The sequence below is a fragment of the Capra hircus genome, chromosome 16 (assembly GCF_001704415.2).
Source record: "Capra hircus breed San Clemente chromosome 16, ASM170441v1, whole genome shotgun sequence".
NCBI classification, from domain to species: Eukaryota; Metazoa; Chordata; class Mammalia; order Artiodactyla; family Bovidae; genus Capra; species Capra hircus.
Window position 1 is genome coordinate 28,479,900 of NC_030823.1, and position 19,503 is coordinate 28,499,402.

Genomic DNA, 19,503 nt, shown 5'->3' on the forward strand with positions numbered 1-19,503 from the left:
TGCTTGTCCTTGGCACTGGATGCGGGCTGCCAGCACGCCGGACTGCCTTTCCTGAGTAATGCCTCACATCACAGCCGTAGACGCCACACTGGTCCCCAGGAGAGGGTGAGTCTGCCCTCCCTGAGTCACATCTGGTACCATACGTGGCCCGGCTGCTGGGAGTGTAAATCAGTAAGAGGGTTGTCCACACTGGTCTCATTCATGCTCTCTCTGGTCTCACTCATTCCAGAGTGTCTGTGTGGTCTTAATAATGATCATCAACTAGCAGGTTCTGAGCACCTTCTGTGTGTGCCAGGCATTCGGGCTCCTAAGTACTATTATATGGATTATCTAACCCACTCCTCTTGAGAACAGATGAGGGAAACTCAGGTGCAAAGATGAGCTTAAATGACTACTTAGGTCAGCAGCAGAGTCAGAATTTTAACCGGAAGTACCCAACTCCAGAGCATCTTGACTGCTTCATCAGTATCACTTCCTGAACCAAATCTTTTTTAATCTTTTAAGCAGAATACGTTGGTTCATAATCAGACAGTGAGACTGCACTCAGGACCCCATGCTTGGCATGTTGGTGTTTGTAACCAGTTGCGTTTGCTCCCCAGTGAGAGGAAAGGTCACCTGGGGCCCCCTGAGGTACCCACCTGTGCTCTGGAGGCCTGGGCCGTGCAGGTTCATTCGTGGCCTGAGTTTCTCTCTGGATTGTCATTAGAGGCTGGAGCTTCTCCTGCTGCTGTTTTTTCGATTCCCTCCCGCTGCCCCCAGCCCGTTGTCCACTTTGGGGCAACATACCAGGGAGTCCTAAGAATATCTTAATTTCCCAGTGGGTGAAGATTGGAGGCTTGCCATCGAGGATATCACTCTTTTCTCCTTTTACCTGTTAAATGGTTGCCGGGCTCCTGAGCCATGATAGATTCGAGTTCTAGCTCTTATTTTGACTTTGGGCAAGTGGTATGACTTGTTGTATGACTTTGGGCAAGTTACTTAACCTCTCTCTGCTTTAGTTCCTTCACTGTACGATGGACATAATAGTAGTACTTCCTTGAGTGAGGGGACTTCCCTGGCAGTCCAGTGGTTAAAACTCCAGGCTTCTAATGCAGGGGTTGAGGGTTCAATCCCTGGTCAGGGAAGAAAGAAAAGTAAGTGAGGTAGTACACATAGAACACTTAGCACACAGCCTGGCATATAATAAACTCTCAGTAAATAAGAGAAGCTACAGTTATCATTATGCTGGTCTTCTGCTCCAGATGTTTGGGGAACCCGTGAAATTCACTGGAGAATGTCAGAGTGCCCGCTATGCAACAAGCTCCTGAGTGTGTTAGCATAAGGGTCTATACTTTTAAAATGGTTTCCAAAAAAATCCCTGTAGTCTGGAAATGGCTTTTGAAGGAACATGAAGTTCTTAGTGTAGGAGACAACTTGAGGCCCAGAAATAAACTTCTTTCCTTACAGGGGACAGTTCCACTGTGCCAGCCAAGGGCTGCGTCTTCAGCCCCGCGTGGAGTCTGTGGTGAGCAGCCTGGACCTGGGCAGGAGGCTGCCCTGTCCTGCAGCTGGGGGCCCAGTGGGCGGCTGAGGGTGGGAGTGGCAGTGGGCATCCTGTCTGCCTGGCTCTCCCCTCCCAGGCACACACTGGTGCTTGCCTGGCAGAGGGGGCCCCTGTTAGGGATATGGTGAAAGTTCTGGAATGGAGGACTAGATGATGGAGGTTAAGTGATGATGGATTTATAGCCATTCAGTCTCAAGCAGTGGACCGAGAGTGCACTGGTCATCTTAATGTGAGATGAGGAAACGCGGGAGGCAGCTGTATGGCTGAAAACCTTGGGAAAGGCAGGAGGAAGGAGAACAGGAAGTCGGCATCTGACCCCACCCCACCCCTGGCCTGACCCCTTCATTAGCAGCCCTCAGATCATCCTGTTCTGGGCAAGCCAGTACAGGACCTCAGAGCCCCTCCTCTGTTCAGCCCCTGCCTGGGGCCTCTGGGTAGTGGGCAGCTCTATGCCGGGGAAGGTGCCCAACTCGGGGTCAGGAGCAGAGCTCTACTGAGGTGTGCTCACCCCAGTGCCAGCTTTGGTGGACTATTCTAACTCCAGTGACCTTTCCAGATTTCCTGGGACAGTTGAGGTTATGTTTTACTCTGTTGCCCTAGAATCGGGGTCAACACGCTTCCCTGAAAGAACCAGATAAGGGGATATTTTAAGCTTTGTGAGCCATAGTTCTCACTTGCAACTACTCAGCTTCGTGTTATAGCTTAAAACCAAATCAAACTAAAAAACCCCAAACAGCCGTAGGTAAGACATATCAATGAGCTATTGACAATACCTAAAGGAATGAGCAGTAATCTGTGTTCTAGCAAATGCTTATTTAAAAAAACAGGCAGCAGGACTGGCTTTGTCCCCTTGGTTTGCTGACCCCTGATCTAGAAGGGCACCAGTCATATTACATCTCTTAACTTCTGGTTCAGAAAACTGTGATCACTGCACTGACTACATTATTCTAAACTAGGATCCTGTTTCTGGGGAAAGTACCCATTCATCGTTCCTGTCTTCTAACACAGGGCCAGCATTAGGCCTGCCTGTGCCAAGTGATTTTCTCACCACTTCCTGAGAAGGGCAGTTGAGCTTCTTTCCCGAAAGAGGGAGGGCCATGTTCCATCTTCCGGGTGGCCTGGTAGGGGCAGTTGTCTTCTGATGAAGGACAGTGGCTAAACGAGGGTGTGGAGAGGCCTTATTTATAGTTTTCTGATCTGCCATCCAGCCCTCTGCCCATCGCACCCAGGACAGACACTTGAGGGACGTGGGATAGTTCCTTTAAATCACACCTCTGTGTGCTTGCTTTATTTTTCATCTTAACAGTAGATATTGAAGGTTATTTTTTTGTAACTTATTTTCTGTTATAGGAGTAGTGTATGTTCTTTGTTGAAAACTTTAGGAAATAAAGCAAATGAAGAAAGTAAAAAGAATTTTATTACCCCACCACCCAGAGAAGGCCTGTTTTGCATGTTTGCTATCTATCACCCATCACCCTTCTTTCAAACTTCTTTCCTCCTCCTTCTATCCTTCCAAAACAAAGGATAATATTGTTGTGTAACCTGCTTCCTTCCTACGTGGGAATATATGGTAAACTTTCTTATTTGCCAATGAACACCTTTCATAGTGTCACTTTAAGTGGCTGCACAGCAGTCCGTCTGTGGGTGTACCACTATTTATGCAGCCAGCCTTAGTGTTGTGATTTATGTTCTTGTGGCTGAATTATCACACAGTCAATATTAAGGAAATGCAGTTTGACAGAATTTGGCAGGATGCTTGGATAACTCCCAGAAAGGATGGCCTGGGAGGGCGACAGGGAAGGGGGACTTTGTAGTAGACACTCAGGTTGGGGTATTCCAGAGGTCGCTTGTAGCTGTGGGGCATGAATGACCCTAGTAGCCCGTTCCCCATTGTGGAAGCTTGGCTCACCAGGTCTGGCTGGGACTGACTGAGAGTGGAGGGGTGGGTACGAGGTGGGGCTGGAGCGGGGCACAGGCTCTTTTTCTCTGTCTCTTTTCCTGGATTCTTCTTCCTGTTTTCAGTTGGCTTTGAAAATTGATGTGTGTAGGATATTTCTGAACCTGCTGATGAATGGGCCCTCAGGCTGGACCTCATTAGGGCCAGTCTGAGATACTGGCCCCTGGGGTGTGATTTTAAAGGCCGACATGAAGGGCACATCTACAGAAGTTCATGGATTTGGGCTTCAGAGGTTTAAGTCTTTTCTGTAACACATACACTCTTATCAGTCCTTGGAGGAAACAGTCCCCTGGTGTTTTCATTTTCTAAGAGGGAAAGCAAGAAGGAAAAATTTCAAGCATGTAAAGGAACTTTCCAGTGTCCATGCAGACTAAAAACTGTTCATGCCCAAAGTAAAAAAAGATTACCCTTGGCCACCTGTGAGCCCCCATCCCGGGCCTCCTGGAGGTCACTCAACGGTCTTTTCCCAGGAACACTAAGTTACAGTCTTGAGATTCCTTTGGTGGCTGTCTCCTTTTTCAGTTTCTTGAGGAAGAGGAATGGGGAAGGAAGGGGCAGTGGAAGGTTTCCACTTAGGGACAAAGCCAGACTTTTAGGGAGCAGCAGGGAGAAGCTTTGAGGAAAGGGTCTCTGTTTAGACTTCTGTCTGGCCTTGAGTGTGGGCCACCTTGGTTCCTTTTTCCCTAGTCTTCCAGGACAGGATTCTTAAGGTAAGTTTCCAGGACCAACAGCAGCAACAGGTGGGAATCTATTAGAAAGGTAGGTTTCCAGGTTCCATTTCAGACCTAGAGAATCAGAAACCTGGGGTTGGGGAGCAGCAAGCTATGTTTTAGTGAGTCTCCTGGGTGATTTCTGATGCCCCGCTAAAGTATGAGAACTCTACCTCAGACAAGGCTCCTAGGAGACCTTTGATTCCATGTGTAGATTAAAAGCTGCAAGGAGGTGTGAGCTTGTCCCAGAAATGGCAGGCTTTCTTAAATCTTGGGGGGACCAGCTGAGTTCATTTCTGTCTGCTCTGTGTCAATGTGGTGTGAGTTGCTGGCGACATGGAGAGGAGACCACAGGTGTGGTCTGTGCCCTCCTTTGGCTCACAGCTCAGTGTGGGGGACCCGCAGGAGATTTAGAGCATAGTCACTGCTACCTGGGGATGGAACAAGGAGCTGTGGAGGGACGTGGGTGGGCTTTGGGGATGGGACATGTTGGGGAGAACATCCTAGAAGAGGTGCTGTTTGCACTGAGGTCTGGTGAGAAGGAAAGACATGCATTCTTGCACAAGAAAGCGGGGGTTGGGGGGGCAGAGAGATCAGTTAGGGGCTGCTGTGGTTGCCCAGCTGGGAGCACCTGGGGAGGTTAGGAGAGGTGGTCGCAGTCCTCAGGATGGGGATCCTGGGTGGGTGGGTAAGGGGAGTGAAATCAGTTCCGGATGTGCTGAGCTTGATATCCGTGGGCCACTGGGTGACGTGCATGCAGCAGCCAAGGCTTGAAGCCTGTTCGGGAAGGCTTGTCAGTGAGCTTCACACACACTCCCCAAGACAAAGGGCTTGCTGTGCAGCTTGCTTTAGGGTCCTTACACCAGGCATCCCATGGCTTCCAGGCCAGCTCAGGATGGGAAGAGATCATAGGAGGGTGTGCTCGCTTTTAGAGAGACAGACTCTGGGGCTCTCCTTGGATGGGAGCTGGTCTGTCTTGTCACACTTCATACTTGCAGAGGGGATTGAACAGTGGCTGAATAAATTTATTCTCTGTCCCTGGCTTACTGTCATCTTGTGAGAAGAGACAGGTGACGGATTGTGAATTCTGGCAGTGAAGGGGGGGCTTGGGGATGCATATGGGAACCCTCCCCCCAAATAAAATTCTCCCATGTGGGTCCGGATGGAAAAATTTATGGTGACCTTCTTTGTCTAATGCTTGTCAGGATTGTCTGTTTTATGTAGGTATGTATTTTGTATCCCCGCATGGGGTATGTATCCCCGCATGGGGATACACCACGCGGCTTGTGAGATCTTAGTTCCCTGAACAGGGCTTGAACCCAGGCCACTGCAGTGGAAGCGCTGAGCCCTAACCACTGGACAGCCGGAGAAGTCCCATTTATTTTTAAAAAGAACACAGCTCATTGTCCTGCTGATACATCTTACTGTAACTGGCCAGGTAGGCATCACTTGGTGGACTTTTTTTTTTTTCAGTTCTGGAGGCTAGATTTGAAGGCCTTCACACCACAGGTAATTTCCAGCTAAAGGATCTCAGAGTCTGTTTTTCAGCGTGAATGAAGGCTCGTGGGGAAGGTCAGAGAGTGAAGGTTCAGCAGGAAGATTTCCTCTCGGAGCGTGAGGATTCTCATGTCAGGGGACGCTGGCTGTGCTTCTTTCTGTGTCTGCCCCTGGGGAGTGGTGAGCTGCATTTGTTCCAGTTCTTTCTCTCTAGACAACAACTTTGTTTACTTCCTTTATAGCCCATTAGCATGTTAGACCGGAAAAGGGGCCTGGAGACCCCCTCCCGGCCCCCACCCACCTGCAGCGCCCTCCTGCTGGGGAGGCGGGCAGTGCGCTGCTGTGTCCGTGGCTGGGCTGGCTGGGCTCCCTGGCTTTGCCGCTGCTCAGCTGCCTCCCCTGCACCTGATCCTCGCGTGTTAGTCTCAGTTGGCCTCTGGTTGTCGCCGTGGTGGCCGTGCCCATTATAGATGTGTGTGTGTGCCACTGCAGCTGTGAGCACTGGGGCCAAGGGCAGGTTCATCCGAGGACCTGCGCAGACTAGTCCAGAGCACCAGGGGGGAACTGTGTTGAGAAAATAGACCGAATGACTTTTTTTTAGTGCTGGTGCCTTAGTGGGCGCCCCTGAATGTGAGTGCCCACCCTCCACCCCCACTGCTATATTCACTGGTGCTCGCTCAGAGGAGAGCGGGCGGCGCCCAGGTTGTCTGGGTGCATGGTGCCAAGTGGGTGAGGAGCCTGAAAATACCCTTCATCCCTGTATTGTTCCTCAGCAAGGTCCCCCAAACCTATTTAAGAACCAGCAGGGTGAAGTGGGCTGGGGTGAGGGCTGTAATACTTGAAGCTGAAATCGTGATGAGGATAAGATTTGAAACTTGTGGTTAATGTGCTTTCGGGGCTTTTGATTTTATTTACCTAAGATCCTGATGAAAGTGCCTGCTGGTGTAGCTGAGTGCCTGGTGCCTGTGCATTCCTGCAGGGGTTTTGCACCAACATTCAGGATAGCTGAATTCTGAGTCACGTTGGGGTTCTGGTGTATTAGAAGTAGGATTTATGAGAGCCAATTTTTGAAAATCAGAAGGTGAACACAGTTCTGGAAAGGTATTTCCTCTGGCAGTTGTCCACCTTCCCATCCCTGCTCCTTGAGGGTAGACATTCCTTTGTCAAAAAATACCCGGTATTGACTAAGGTTTGAATGTTTCACTTTGTACTCAGCAGAGCAGCATGTGGGGAGGTTTGGGGGCAGTGGTCCCTGCACGTTGGATAAATAATCCTCAAGGGGGCTGGCATGGGCTGCGATTTTGAAATATGCGTCTACCTACGAATCTGTTCACGAGGCCAGACTGTTTATGAACAGCATCTGTTAACGTGAGAAGAGGCAGTATTGCCCCACAGTAGTGGGACGGTGTATTTCCGTGATGTCATTGCCATGTGGATGGAAGCTGCCTTCCCAGGGGACTGGCTCTAGTCCTTCTCCATGACGGCACTCGCTGTCCAGGGTGAGACAGGCACCCATGGAAAGTTCTCCGGTATGAGGATTCAACCATGCAGGCAAGAAATAAGGCATAGCTAATTAATTTTTCATGTGTACTTTTTAAAGATGACATATTTATTTGCCACTTTGAAAGTGGAATATGTGAACTAAAAGTTAATGAAATACAGTTAGGAAAATAGTGAAGGAGACTGTTATTACTTATATTTCCCAAATGCAGGAATTTAATTAAAAAAAAATGGTCAGTTTATTTAACATTTTTTTCCTCTTTTGAATTTTTAAAAAATCATCATTGTAATGTAGGTGTCATCCTGGCCCATAAGGTACTATGCTCAGGGCTGACATACTTAGAAACCGAAAGAGTTAGGACTGGACTCTGGTGGTTCCAGACCTGCCTCTTCAGAGTGCAGGACCATACCTGGGTATTTCACAGTGGGGCCATTCAAGCTAGGCAGGGGAAATTGGCCAAAAAACCCACTTATCTGCTTTGCTCTAGCAAAACTTTAGTTATGTGGTTATGATAACTTGGATGAGAAATTTAGTAGAATTAGTTTTAAGCCTAAAAACAGAATGAAATAGGTCTATCAGTTAGCAGACAAGGTGAGGTTTTGGACTTATTGAGGCTTGTGGCCTGTGAGGTGCTTCCCCGGTGGCTCAGTGGTAAAGAATCTGCCTGCAATGCAGAAGCCACAGGAGACGCGGGCAGATCCTGTGGAGGAGGGCATGGCAACCCACTCTGATATTCTTGGCTGGAGAATCCCATGGACAGACGAGCCTGGCGGGCTACAGTCCATGGGGTCCCAAAGAGTCGGACACAATTGAAGCGACTTAGCATGTGTGCACATGGCCTACGAGAGTCTCCTGCTTGGTTATCTGGATTGGATTTAGGGGTGAGCAAGGGGAAGATCTGTTTCTGGGGACTGCTGCAGCAGTGGGGTATGGTGGATGGTCCTGGGACCACCTGCAAGGGTCCTTCTGAACAGATGGGGCTGGGGCCCCGGCCTCTGCCATTGAGTGTCCCTGATGTCTCTTTCAAAACCTCTCTCTTTGTGAGTGAAATGTGTCATGGGTGGGACTGGGGGCAGGGCAGCTGTTGAGCGCTGGCACCAGCTGCATTTGAGCTGTGATTACGTGATCTTTTCCCAGTCCTGGACATTCGGTCTGTGGGGCTCACACTTGTTTATTGCCATAGGAGCAGGAGCCTAGAGTGGAGCCCTGGGTGTGAAATAGCACTGGGTGATGGGCAGGGCTAGCTTCCCCCCTCCTTCCCGTCTCCCTCAAGGGTATGGTCACCTTCCAGAAACCTCCTTGGCTGTGATTAGGGTACAGGAGGTTCATTTGTGTCTAATCAGTGCCTCCCTGTGGGAGTGCCTTGGTGTCTGTGGACTGAGCGTTTGGAGCTGAATGGCCTTAGCCAGTTCCTTAACGCCTCTGACTTTGGTTTTCTCCTTTGTGAAATGGGGGCAATAATATCCATGTCATTAGGTAGCTTATAAAGATTAAAAGGAGATGGAGTATGGAAAGCACCCCAGCCTAGTGTCTGGCAGCTGTCTTCCTATGAAGGTGAAGGGGTCTTTGAGGGCAGGTTAGGTGGGTCATCTTAACTTTCCAGGCTCCTGTGTGTTTGTGGGTTTCTCTTCTTTTAAGTAAAAGTAGCTGTGCCCATGCTTAGAAGCTGAGCGGATCCCTGCAGGTGTCTCTGGACTGACGGCTGCTTCCCCGTGAAGGGCGGACAGGAGCGAGCCTGCGTCTTTGAAGTCCCAAGGGTTCTGATTGAGATCCTTGTCAGTGCTCTGGCCTGACCTTCCCGTCTGCACTTCTGTTAATTAATCTGATGGGAATCCTGAAGGTGTCTCTGGGACGGTCCCCTCCCTCTTGCTGGCCCAGCCCTGCGTCCAGGGTATAGCTGCACTTCTGGGCCTCCTTGTGTTTGTTCCCAGGTTTGTTCCTGTGGGTCTCCTGCCCACTGTACCTTCACACTGATCCTCTTGTCTCTGGGACTCCTGGTGGATCCCAGCTCCTCCCTGCCCCCTGGCCAGAGTGCTCCTTCCCACCCTGGAGTCTCCAGCTCTTTTCTTTTTCCTGTTTTTTCTTCAGCGGCACCCCCTCATTTTAGCTTATCTTACCCTTCCTAGCAGCACAGCCCCAGGTAGGTCTTGAGCAATGCCTGGGAGATTGCCAGCACCGCCCCACCCTGTGAGGCATGCTGTGTGCACTGGCTTTCCACTTCTTCACTGCTGACATAAAGAAACGCGCTTTATGCTGCGACCCAGTAGAAAGGAGAGAACAGCCCGCACGCGCGTGGAGGGGACCCAGGTTTCAGGCCAGGCCCTGCCGGCCTTGTTCCTGCACAGTGTCCTATATCATGTTGCTGGTTTTTAATGCTGGTTAGGATTTTCCAAGAGCATTGCCTGAGTATGGGGAGGGATTGTGGCTGTCCCTTGGTGGGCGTCTTCAGAGGCTTCAGGGCAGAGCAAGAGTGCCTGGGCACGGACAGACAGCCCCTGAGGATTGGGGTTGAGGGCCCCAGAGCCCTGCAGGGAGGAGTTCCCTCCCCAACCTACAGTCTAAATCAGGGACTCCCAGATTCAAGTCCTAGTTCTGCCACTTGGTGGCTGAGCAGCTTTAGTTAAATCCCTTCACCGTGTGCCATGAGGTGAGGAAACATGGGCCTGGTGCACGGCCCCAACTCCACAGACCCTCTCTCTGCTCAGCGCCCTGCAGCGTGGGGAGCCACTCAGTCTGCCCTGAGCCCTGGGCCCTCCCTGCCTCTTTCTCTCAGTCAACCCAGAAGGGGAGGTCACTGGAAAAACCAAACAGCCAGAGTTTGGGGTAGAGGGGGTCCGTGTGAGTGTGACCCTGTGTGGGGCGTGAGCCCCCACCCTGACTTGGCCCACCCCACTCTCTTCCAGCCCTGAAGGATGGCTGCCATGTTGGGGGACGCCATCATGTTGGTCAAAGGCTTTGCCAAGCTGACCCAGGCGGCCGTGGAGACCTACCTGCAGCACCTGGGCCTCGGCGGGGAGCTCCTCGTGGCGGTCAGGGCCATGCAGTCCACCGCCGCAGAGCAGGTCGGCATGGTCTTTGGGCAGGTGCAGGTAAGGAGGCCACTTGGCGGTGGGAGGGGCCCTGGACTTGGAGGTCTTGGTGAAACCAGGGGGTGAGCCAGGACACCTCCAGGATGGCCGTCTCCTTGTGGCCAGGGCCAGACAGCCCAGTGTTTAGCGTAGCCCATGTCCTTCTGGGTGTGAGGGGGAGGCTGCTGCCGTGTGACTGGAGTTTCAGTTATAGGAAGCTTCACAGATCTGGGAAGAACCCTAGGAACATGAAGCCCAGCACGCTCTCCAGTCTGACCAGTAACTCACCAGCCCTTACCCTGTGCCTACTGGTGCCAGGCACGGGGCGCAGAGGGGAGAGCCAGGCCCCGCCCTGCCGGGGCTGCCTGTGGTTCGCTCTGTTCACTCTGCCTGGCCTGGGTTCAGTTCCTGGGCCTGTCCTCAAGGTACTGAAGAGAGGCCTTTTTAATTTGGGGAATTAAAAAATGCCACAAAGATGAAACTCACGGTCCCCTGTGTTCTTAGGAGAGGCAGCTGGAAGGATCCCAGTGTATCTGGAAGGCCAGATACCCTTCCTTCTCTGAAGCAAACAAGTACTTTATAAGACAGAGCACCTTCTGCCTGTCCCTCTGGCTTCCGTTAGTGTTTCTTTGTTGGGTCAGCTTTGTAAAGCGACGCGAGGTCTCCCATGTGTGGGTGGGTGGGGCAGGCACATGTTGCTGGACGTTGTGCCTCAGCATCAGTGTCACAGGGTCGAGTGTCAGCAGGTCTTCCGGGACTTCGAAACCCTTGCCCCTCCCTGCCCCCCACCCCACCCCTCCCGGCCGGGCTGGGGTCTCGGGAGCTGACTCGGGAGCCCTGCCGCTTTCCAGGGCAGCAGCCTCACCTCCCGCCTCACTCTCGTCCCTCCTGTTGTCTCGTGCTGAGACCTCGACACTTTACTGTCCAAGGGGAGGGCTGTAAGCAGAATGGAGCACTGGAGCCGTGGTGGTCAACAGGGTTGCTGTGGCAGAGCGCCGCCCACCGCGGCGTCACCCGCCTAGTCCACACCCCGTTCCTGACAGTCTGAGGGCGTGGGGAGGGTCTGCGTGTGCTTGCATGGACGTGTGTGCATTCACGTGTGCCTGGGCACGTGTGTGTTGGGAGCCGTGCTGTGAGGGAGCCCCGCTGCCGCTCCTCTTCCATCTCTGCCCTGTCCTTCTAGACAAGGACACGCACGCTCCTCCAGGCTCTGGGCCTCCCCTCTGGCCAGTCTCAGGTTAGGATTGCCAGCCTCCCCTCCTGCTCTCTGAGGTCCAGTGGTGATACCGTGTCTCTGTCTACACAGACGCCTTCACCTCGCAGAGGTCTTCACTCCTGTGGTCTCTTACGAGCCTCACCGTTGTCCTGGGAAGGGTGCAGGCCCAGGTGCTTACCCCCCTTTTCAGATGGGGAAACTGAGTCTCAGCAGTCTGATGCGGTCATTGATTGGCAGGACCGGAATCCTGTGTCCTCTTCACACGCTGTCTCTGCCCGCGCTCCCTCTGCTGAGGCGGGGCTGTGCCCAGGCTGCCTCGCTTGGTGCCCTGGCTAGTGAGGAGCCATCGCCTTCCTGTTGGGCGTTCGCCTGTGGAAGTTGTCCGACTCACTTGGGCCTCCTAGGAGCGAGGAGCGTGTAAGGTGTGGGCAGGCCTCCCTGAGAGGCGAGGGAGCCCTGGCTCCCCGCCCGCCCCTGCTCCCCTCGGACAGGCCGGTTCCTGGTCCTGGGAGGAGAGCAGGCCACGCGCCGGCACAGGCACTCGGCGGTAGGAGGGAGTGATGGTCCCCCGCCTGGAAGGAGGCGCTGTGCGGCAGTCTCCAGCGCGCTCCACTTTGCCTCTGCACACTAGGAGGGTGGAGGCATTTACCCCAGAAGCCGCTCTCCCTCTGCTTCCTCAGGGGGTTTGCTCACTGACTCATTCAGCAGGCACTCACTGAGCCTGGTCCCCTTGAGACGCTCAGGTCCCTTGACTTCCGCATAATCAGGTCATGGTAACGCAGGGCTGGTGGCCAGCAGGGGAGTTACAGGAGTTACGTGGCTCGTGGGACCCTGCCCCAGACTCCCTCTTTCCAGGGCCTCCCTGGCCACTTTGAGAGGTGCCTCTTGATTCCAAATACAGCTCATTTCTTCTCTGAGGGAGGTGCTGCCAGGTGGCCTTGGGGCAGCCGGTGGGGCCAGCCTTGGCTCCAGGTCCTTGCTCTGCCTGCTAGGCCATGACCAGGTTATTTCAGCTCTCTCAGCCTCAGTTTCTCACTTAGAAAGAGGACAATTCTGAAAGAGATGGGAATACCAGAGCACCTGACCTGCCTCTTGAGAAACCTGCATGCAGGTCAGGAAGCAACAGTTAGAACTGGACATGCAACAACAGACTGGTTCCAAATAGGAAAAGGAGTACGTCAAGGCTGTATATTGTCACCCTGCTTATTTAACTTCAATGCAGAGTACATCATGAGAAACGCTGGGTTGGAAGAAGCACAAGCTGAAATCAAGATTGCCGGGAGAAAGATCAATAACCTCAGATATGCAGATGACACCACCCTTATGGCAGAAAGTGAAGAGGAACTAAAAAGCCTCTTGATGAAAGTGAAAGAGGAGAGTGAAAAAGTTGGCTTAAAGCTCAACATTCAGAAAATGAAGATCATGGCATCTGGTCCCATCATTTCATGGGAAATAGATGGGGAAACAGTGGAAACAATGTCAGACTATTTTTGAGGGCTCCAAAATCACTGCAGATGGTGACTGCAGCCATGAAATTAAAAGACGCTTACTCTTTGGAAGAAAAGGTATGACCAACCTAGATAACATATTGAAAAGCAGAGACATTACGTTGCCAACAAAGGTCTGTCTAGTCAAGGCTATGGTTTTTTCTGTGGTCACGTATGGATGTGAGAGTTGGACTGTGAAGAAAGCTGAGCGCCAAAGAATTGATGCTTTTGAACTATGGTGTTGGAGAAGACTCTTGAGAGTCCCTTGGACTGCAAGGAGATCCAACCAGTCCATTCTGAAGATCAGCCCTGGGATTTCTTTGGAGGGAATGATGCTGAAGCTGAAACTCCAATACTTTGGCCACCTCATGTGAAGAGTGGACTCATTGGAAAAGACTCTGATGCTGGGAGGGATTGGGGGCAGGAGGAGAAGGGGACGACAGAGGATGAGCTGGCTGGATGGCATCACTGACTCGATGGACGTGAGTCTGAGTAAACTCCGGGAGATGGTGATGGACAGGGAGGCCTGGCATGCTGCGATTCACGGGGTCGCAAAGAGTCGGACACGACTGAGCGACTGAACTGAACTTTCTTCCACTGGTGGGCATGTCTTATCTTCTAGATCCCACAGTATCTTACCAAGCTGGGAGTGAGAAGGCTTTGGGGTCTGCTGCTGTTTCTGCAGGATGTACAGGCAATGCTCTGTGTGATGAATCCATTTCAGAGAATCCTGGATTCAGGGAATCCAGGCCACTGACCTCCCTTCAGGAGTTGGTGCTGTTCTAATTATAGCCTTCTCAGCACTGTTCTCTTGGCCCTGTCTGTGCCTCACGTAACTCTGTGACTGGGGGGAGCCCTGTTTTCAGAGAAGGAAGCGGCAGAGAGGGGTCAGGAACTCGCCAGGCCGCTAGGGGTTCAGAAATGGAAAGACCCCGGGCCTGAAGCTCAAGTCTCAGCAACTGTTAACAGGGAGACCTGGTGTGTCACCCTCCTTGCCTGCGCTGTGTGCCCCCGGCTTCAGGAAGAGCCGGGCCTGGTTCTGGCTGGGACAAGCCCTCTGGCGAGAGCCCCTGAGGGGGCGCCCAAGGCTGACTGGTGGAGATGCAGCAAGGCGCTGGCCTTGGGAGGCAGGGTGGGCCTACCTGTGTGCAGCCCTCCCCTCTGCTGGTCAATGGTCACGCTTTTACTTTGCAAAGCTTTCCCCATCTTTTGCCCTGGCTTGCCCTCTCCAAAGCCCCTGGTAGCCTCTCCTTAGTCCAGATTTGCAGGTGAGGCGCGTGCTCCAGGTTGGTGGTCACTCACATGGTCTGGTCTGGGCACCCAGCAGGGGCTACATGCGACTGGCTTGCCTGGCCCACAAGATGGGAGCTTGTGTGGAATTTGGTCCTCCTGGATCCAGGCTGCTGCTCACCTCTAGAATGGGCCATGGGGTGACACGGTAGAACCCTCTGGAGGGTGTGCTGTCCTGGGTGGAACAGGGCGCACACAGGGATTTGCTCCTGGCTGCCCTCTTGCTCCTCTCACGCCAGCTTTTGTTTCCTGCAGGGTCAGGAGAAGCCTGAAGACTATTACTCCGAGAGCCTCGATGACCCTGAAGGAGCATTCCACTTCTCAGGGATGAGGGCCGAGAGCACCTCTGAGGATGTCTCTGCAGCCTCCTCCCCGGAGCAGTCACCTCCGCCCTGGGCTCATGCCGCAGGCAGCGAGGGCCCTGCTCCTGCCTATGCTGCCAGCGGACCCTTTCGGGAAGGCGGGGTCCCGGGCCAGGCCGCCTCCCCTCTGGGCAGGGTAATTGGGAGGCTCTTCGCAAGTCCCAGAGACCCATTCTCTGCCTCGGGCCTTCAGCGGAGGGTCTACCACCAGGACCAGTCATCCATGGGCGGCCTCACGGCTGAGGACATTGAGAAGGCCCGGCAGGCCAAGGCTCGCCCCGAGAGCAAGCCTCACAAGCAGACAGTGCGTGCAGGAGGCCCCTGGGGTGGGGCTGGAGTGGTTCCCACAGTCCCGCTGTGTCAGGCGCAGCCTCTGGGGACACTGTCCAGGTCTGTGGCCTGGAGTTTCAGGCACACAGAGGCCTCTTGTGGGTGGAGTGTGCTGCTCTTGGGGTGGAGAGGGGCTGTGGGGGCAGCATGGACCCTGAAGGTTGGTCCTGTCTCTGGTCACTGATGCCATGAAGGGCTCTTTCTCTTCTCCCTCTAGCTCAGTGAGCATGCTCGCGAGCGGAAGGTACCAGTTACACGGATTGGGCGGCTGGCTAACTTTGGAGGTAAGGTGCCAGTCCTGGTGAGAGGAGCTGAGGTTGCCTTGGGCCTGCATGAGGCGGGAAGGATGGGGACCCAGGGGCGTCCTGGGGAGGGTGGTAGCTCCTGTGTTCGCCATTCTTGGATGTTTTCCATGAATGTGAAAACATTCATGGGATCCAATGTGATTGTGAGTGATCCAGTTGCTACCTCAGCTCACCCCTGGGGATCAGTGGGGTGTGGCTGATGCTGTGCTGTGACTGCGGCTTTGCTTCTTGGGGGGCAGCGTCTGCAGCATCAGCTTCTCACTCAGGCCTCTGGAGGCCCTGCAGAGAGGAGGCGGGACAGTGGGGCTGCTTGGCTCCTGGACACAGTAGTTTTGCCCAGTCCTTTGGGGAGCCATTTGCTGATTCCCACGGGGCTGCGGGCTCCAGTAGAATGGTATCAGGGTGTATTGACCCTGAGCTGCTGCTGTCCATTTTAATACACTGTAGAATTGTGAGTTTGTCCTTTCCTTTGGGAGTTTGTGTGCAGTACACTTGTGCTCTCTTTGTCCATATAGGAGGATCATCTTATAATGAAGATTCACAGCAGTTGTATCTGCTTTTGTGATGTGGTGTTGTCTATCTGGTGCTTATTTGATGAACGAAATATTTCTGTGGAAAGTGCCATCCTTTGCGATGGTTCTACTTGGAGATGGAATGACTTCTCTAGAGCCTGCTTGTCCTTAGTAGGTTCTCCATTCACACTGTAATGGAAGTATGGTACTAGTATGGCAGTCAGCTGTGGCAGCTTGATTGGCATACCCTCGCTGGGCAGGTGCAAGGCTGTGTGTGGCAGAGGCCTCCTTGGCTCCTGTCGATGCCCGTGCTGACTAGTCATGAAGGCCCACTCACCTGTCTGAGCTGTTACTGCCTGCCTTTTGCTTTCTCGGTCTGTACATCTCCCCTCCTGTGGACTGTACATCAGGCTCTTCTCCCTGGCTGCTCTTCTCTTTTGAAAACCCATCTTCCTCCTCGTTCACAATTGGCTCTGTGTTCCTGGCCCTCTGGGAGCTGGCCTGATGGGCCAGTGGGCTTTAGCACTGAACAATGGCTGGCTGTCCACCTTATGTTCAGAGCAGACCAGGTTAGTTGGATAGAATTATCTCAACTCTGAGGTTTTCTTCCATAACTATTATCTTAAAATTTGACATCTGCTGCTACTTATCTTTTCCAGAATCTGGCATCCAGTGTCATCTGAGTTTTAGTACAAAATTATTGCTTCATTTCACATTCATGGGCTAGCAGTTCCTCATAGAACATTGCACCCCCCTGGGGTGCCGCTACCAGAATGGGTTTGAGAGTCACTGCTCTGATGGTGTCCAGCGGTCCTCATGCCCAGAAGACACGGCACTTCCCTGCTTTGCTCAGCGGCTGTTAGTTGGGATGTTTATTATCATTCATATTGAGTGGAGGTTCTGTTCTCTCCTCCATGAGTCTGAGGGCAGGAACCGTTCTCTTCTTGCTCTGTAGTTTTTCTCTGTAACCTGTAATCCACTTCCCCTCACTCCAGACCAGAGCGCATCACAGAACCCTGTTGCCAGAAGGCTGAGTTTGACTAACATAGTCTAGAATGGGCGTAAGCCTCTCTTTCTCTCTCTTCTCTCTCTCTCTCTCTCTCTCTCTCTCTCTCTCTCTCTCGTCTTTGCAGGGGTGGAGTAGTAGAGGACCTGTTTGGGAAAGTGGTCAGGATGAATGTCGTGATGGCCGATTAGAATTTGATGGAAATCGTGGAGAAGCCAGAAAAAGTCAAGCCCTTTTGGGTGGTGGGTTAAGGACAGCAGACTGAAGTGAAAGCAGTGGTAGAGGAAGGTGTGTAGGACAGAAAGACAACTTCCTTCAAATCGGGTGCAGGGCTTCCCTCAGGGTGTGGGAGACATGGCCACCAGAGGGGGCTGGGGTTGGGTGAGCAGAGGCCCTGGTCTCTGTAGGGGCTTTGCACCCTCCGGAGCCTCCTGAGCCCTTGCTGACAGCTGCCTGGTGCCCACAGCCCTCCTTCAGAGTCTCTGCTGAAGATTTGCTCACAGCTGCGAGTTGCTCATGCTGTCCATGCAGTTGGCAGCTCATGTTTCAGGACTGGAGGGGGCAGGATGGGAGCAAAGAGAAGCCAGGTCTGGAAAGAATGTGCTGTTCTGGCCCCAGAGGTAAATTCTGGACCTTCTGTCCTATCCAGAGGTTTTCAAACTGTGGGTTATGACCCTTAAGTGAGTGTGAAATCAGTTTAGTGGGTCAGGACCAGTGTTTTTAAAAACAAGTAAATAGAATGAAATTGAAGAGAAAAGGATCAGAGTTAGTATCATAGATCCTGAGAACTTAGAACATTGCAAAAATATTTGTTTCAGATATGTTTATGCTATTGATCCATGTTCTTCATTGCATTGTACATGGCTTACTGGTGGGTCATTGTCTAAACAATTTGAAGTGACACCGGTTTACTTTCTTCTCCTAGAAAACACTTTGAAACTTCTTTCTCCTCACAAGGGTGAGATGTTTTGAGGTGGAGAGTAACAGACTTTAGGAAGTTTTGTGAGGGGTATGAAGGAAGGCAGTTGCTCTCAACCTCAGGGAGATAGGGTTGTGTTTGGGAATGTCAGCAGCAGGTATTCAGCTATATGGAGGCAGAGGCAGGGGCTTTCCAGTTGGGATGGCACATTTTGATGCCGAGATGGGGCAGGAACTCTAGGTCCGGTTTGGCCGTAGGATGTCATGGCTGTGATGCTGTGGGCATGGTGATCTGTACTTTTGTTCTCTACGTTTAGAATTTTCTTTTTGCTTTTGGTTTTCAGCAGTGTGACTGTGCCATGCTTGGGTGTGATTTACTTTGTTTTTATCCTGCTTGGGATTGCAGAGCTTCTTGAATCTGTGGCTTGATGTCTTTCATCAATTTTGGAAAATAACGGTCATTTCTTAACATATTGTTTCTGGCCTGTTCTCTTTCTCCTTTCTTTCTGAGACTCCTTACACATATGTTAGTTCTTTCCTTCTGTCCTATGTGTCACTTCTGCTCTTTTCTGTATTTTTCATTTGTGCCTCAATCTTACAGGTTCAGAGAGATGTCTTATCATCTCTCCTGCACCTACAAATAGAGAGAGAGCTGGATGATTATAGAAATGAGACTAACAGATAAAGTGAGCACTAAGGAAACTTGTTTCTCTGGTGGCTCAGTGGTAAAGAATCTGCCTGTCAGTGTAAGAGACATGAGATGTGGGTTCTTTCCCTGAGTTGGGAAGGTCCCCTCGAGAAGGAAATGACAACCTACTCCAGTATTCTTGCCTGGGAAATCCCATGGACAGAGGAGCCTGGTGGCGGGTGGGGGTTGCAAGAGTCAGACATGACTGAAGCAAATAAACAACAAGAGAAAACTTACCAAAAGGAGCTGAGCACTGTGTGCATAGCACTTTGCTGATCACTAGGACCTTCACTTAGGAATTTATAGTCCACATCATTAAGGCAGAAGGGAGAAGAATACTAAGTAAGAGAACTAGAAAGAGGAACAACAAGTGAAGAAGTAGGAAGCAATAAGGATATTTAGGTTCTGCGTGGAAAGGATTTTGAAATACGATGCATGAAAACAGAGTTCAGTCTGAGAAAACAGTGGGCCAGGAATGAAGAGTACAGGGAACGGACTCTCAGAAATCCTCTTATTTTTAAAAGGTAAAAGGTTAAGGACTCTTACTCCCAGAAAAATACATTGCTTTAAAAAATAGTTCCCAAGACACCATTGAATTTCCTCAGTGATTTTGTAAGAACAGTGTTCTCACTCATGTTAGAAAATCGGTGAATGCAAACTGATCGCCATGGCTGCTTAATTTCGTAAAGATTCTGATAACCCTAGGCGTCCTATTAATATGTCAGCAACAAAGCTCTCTCTGAGCTTGTTCGCCCCCTTTCCCACAAAGCTTTTGTGCCATTCCAGCATCTCGCTTGGTGCAGTAGTAACACTGAAAACAGAAGATTTTGGGATAAGTGGGCATAGTTTGGTGATTTTTAAATTTTGCTAAGTAAGAACATTTAAAACAAAACAAAACCTATCATCAACTATGAACATCATTTAATTTACACTTTTTTTGAAATTAATTTTTATTTTTAAAATTATAGAACATATCGTTATAGACAATATATATTCTTTCTTTCTTTCTTTTTTTTAAACTTTACAATATTGTATTGGTTTTGCCGTACATCTACATGAATCCGCCATGGGTGTACACGTGTTCCCCATCCTCAACCCCCCTCCCACCTCCTT

The 19,503-nt window shown here is 51.5% G+C and overlaps 1 protein-coding gene across 1 annotated transcript in view; it reads left to right on the top strand.

Moving 5' to 3' along the window:
• The window catches only part of COQ8A (coenzyme Q8A), a 47,120-nt gene that overhangs the window by 12,262 nt on the left and 15,355 nt on the right, over positions 1 to 19,503 (top strand). The window contains exons 2-4 of the mRNA XM_018060238.1: positions 10,112 to 10,297; positions 14,525 to 14,935; positions 15,179 to 15,245. Coding sequence (XP_017915727.1) covers positions 10,121 to 10,297; positions 14,525 to 14,935; positions 15,179 to 15,245 — 655 coding nt within the window. The 5' untranslated portion in view covers positions 10,112 to 10,120. The remainder of the gene's footprint in view (positions 1 to 10,111; positions 10,298 to 14,524; positions 14,936 to 15,178; positions 15,246 to 19,503) is intronic.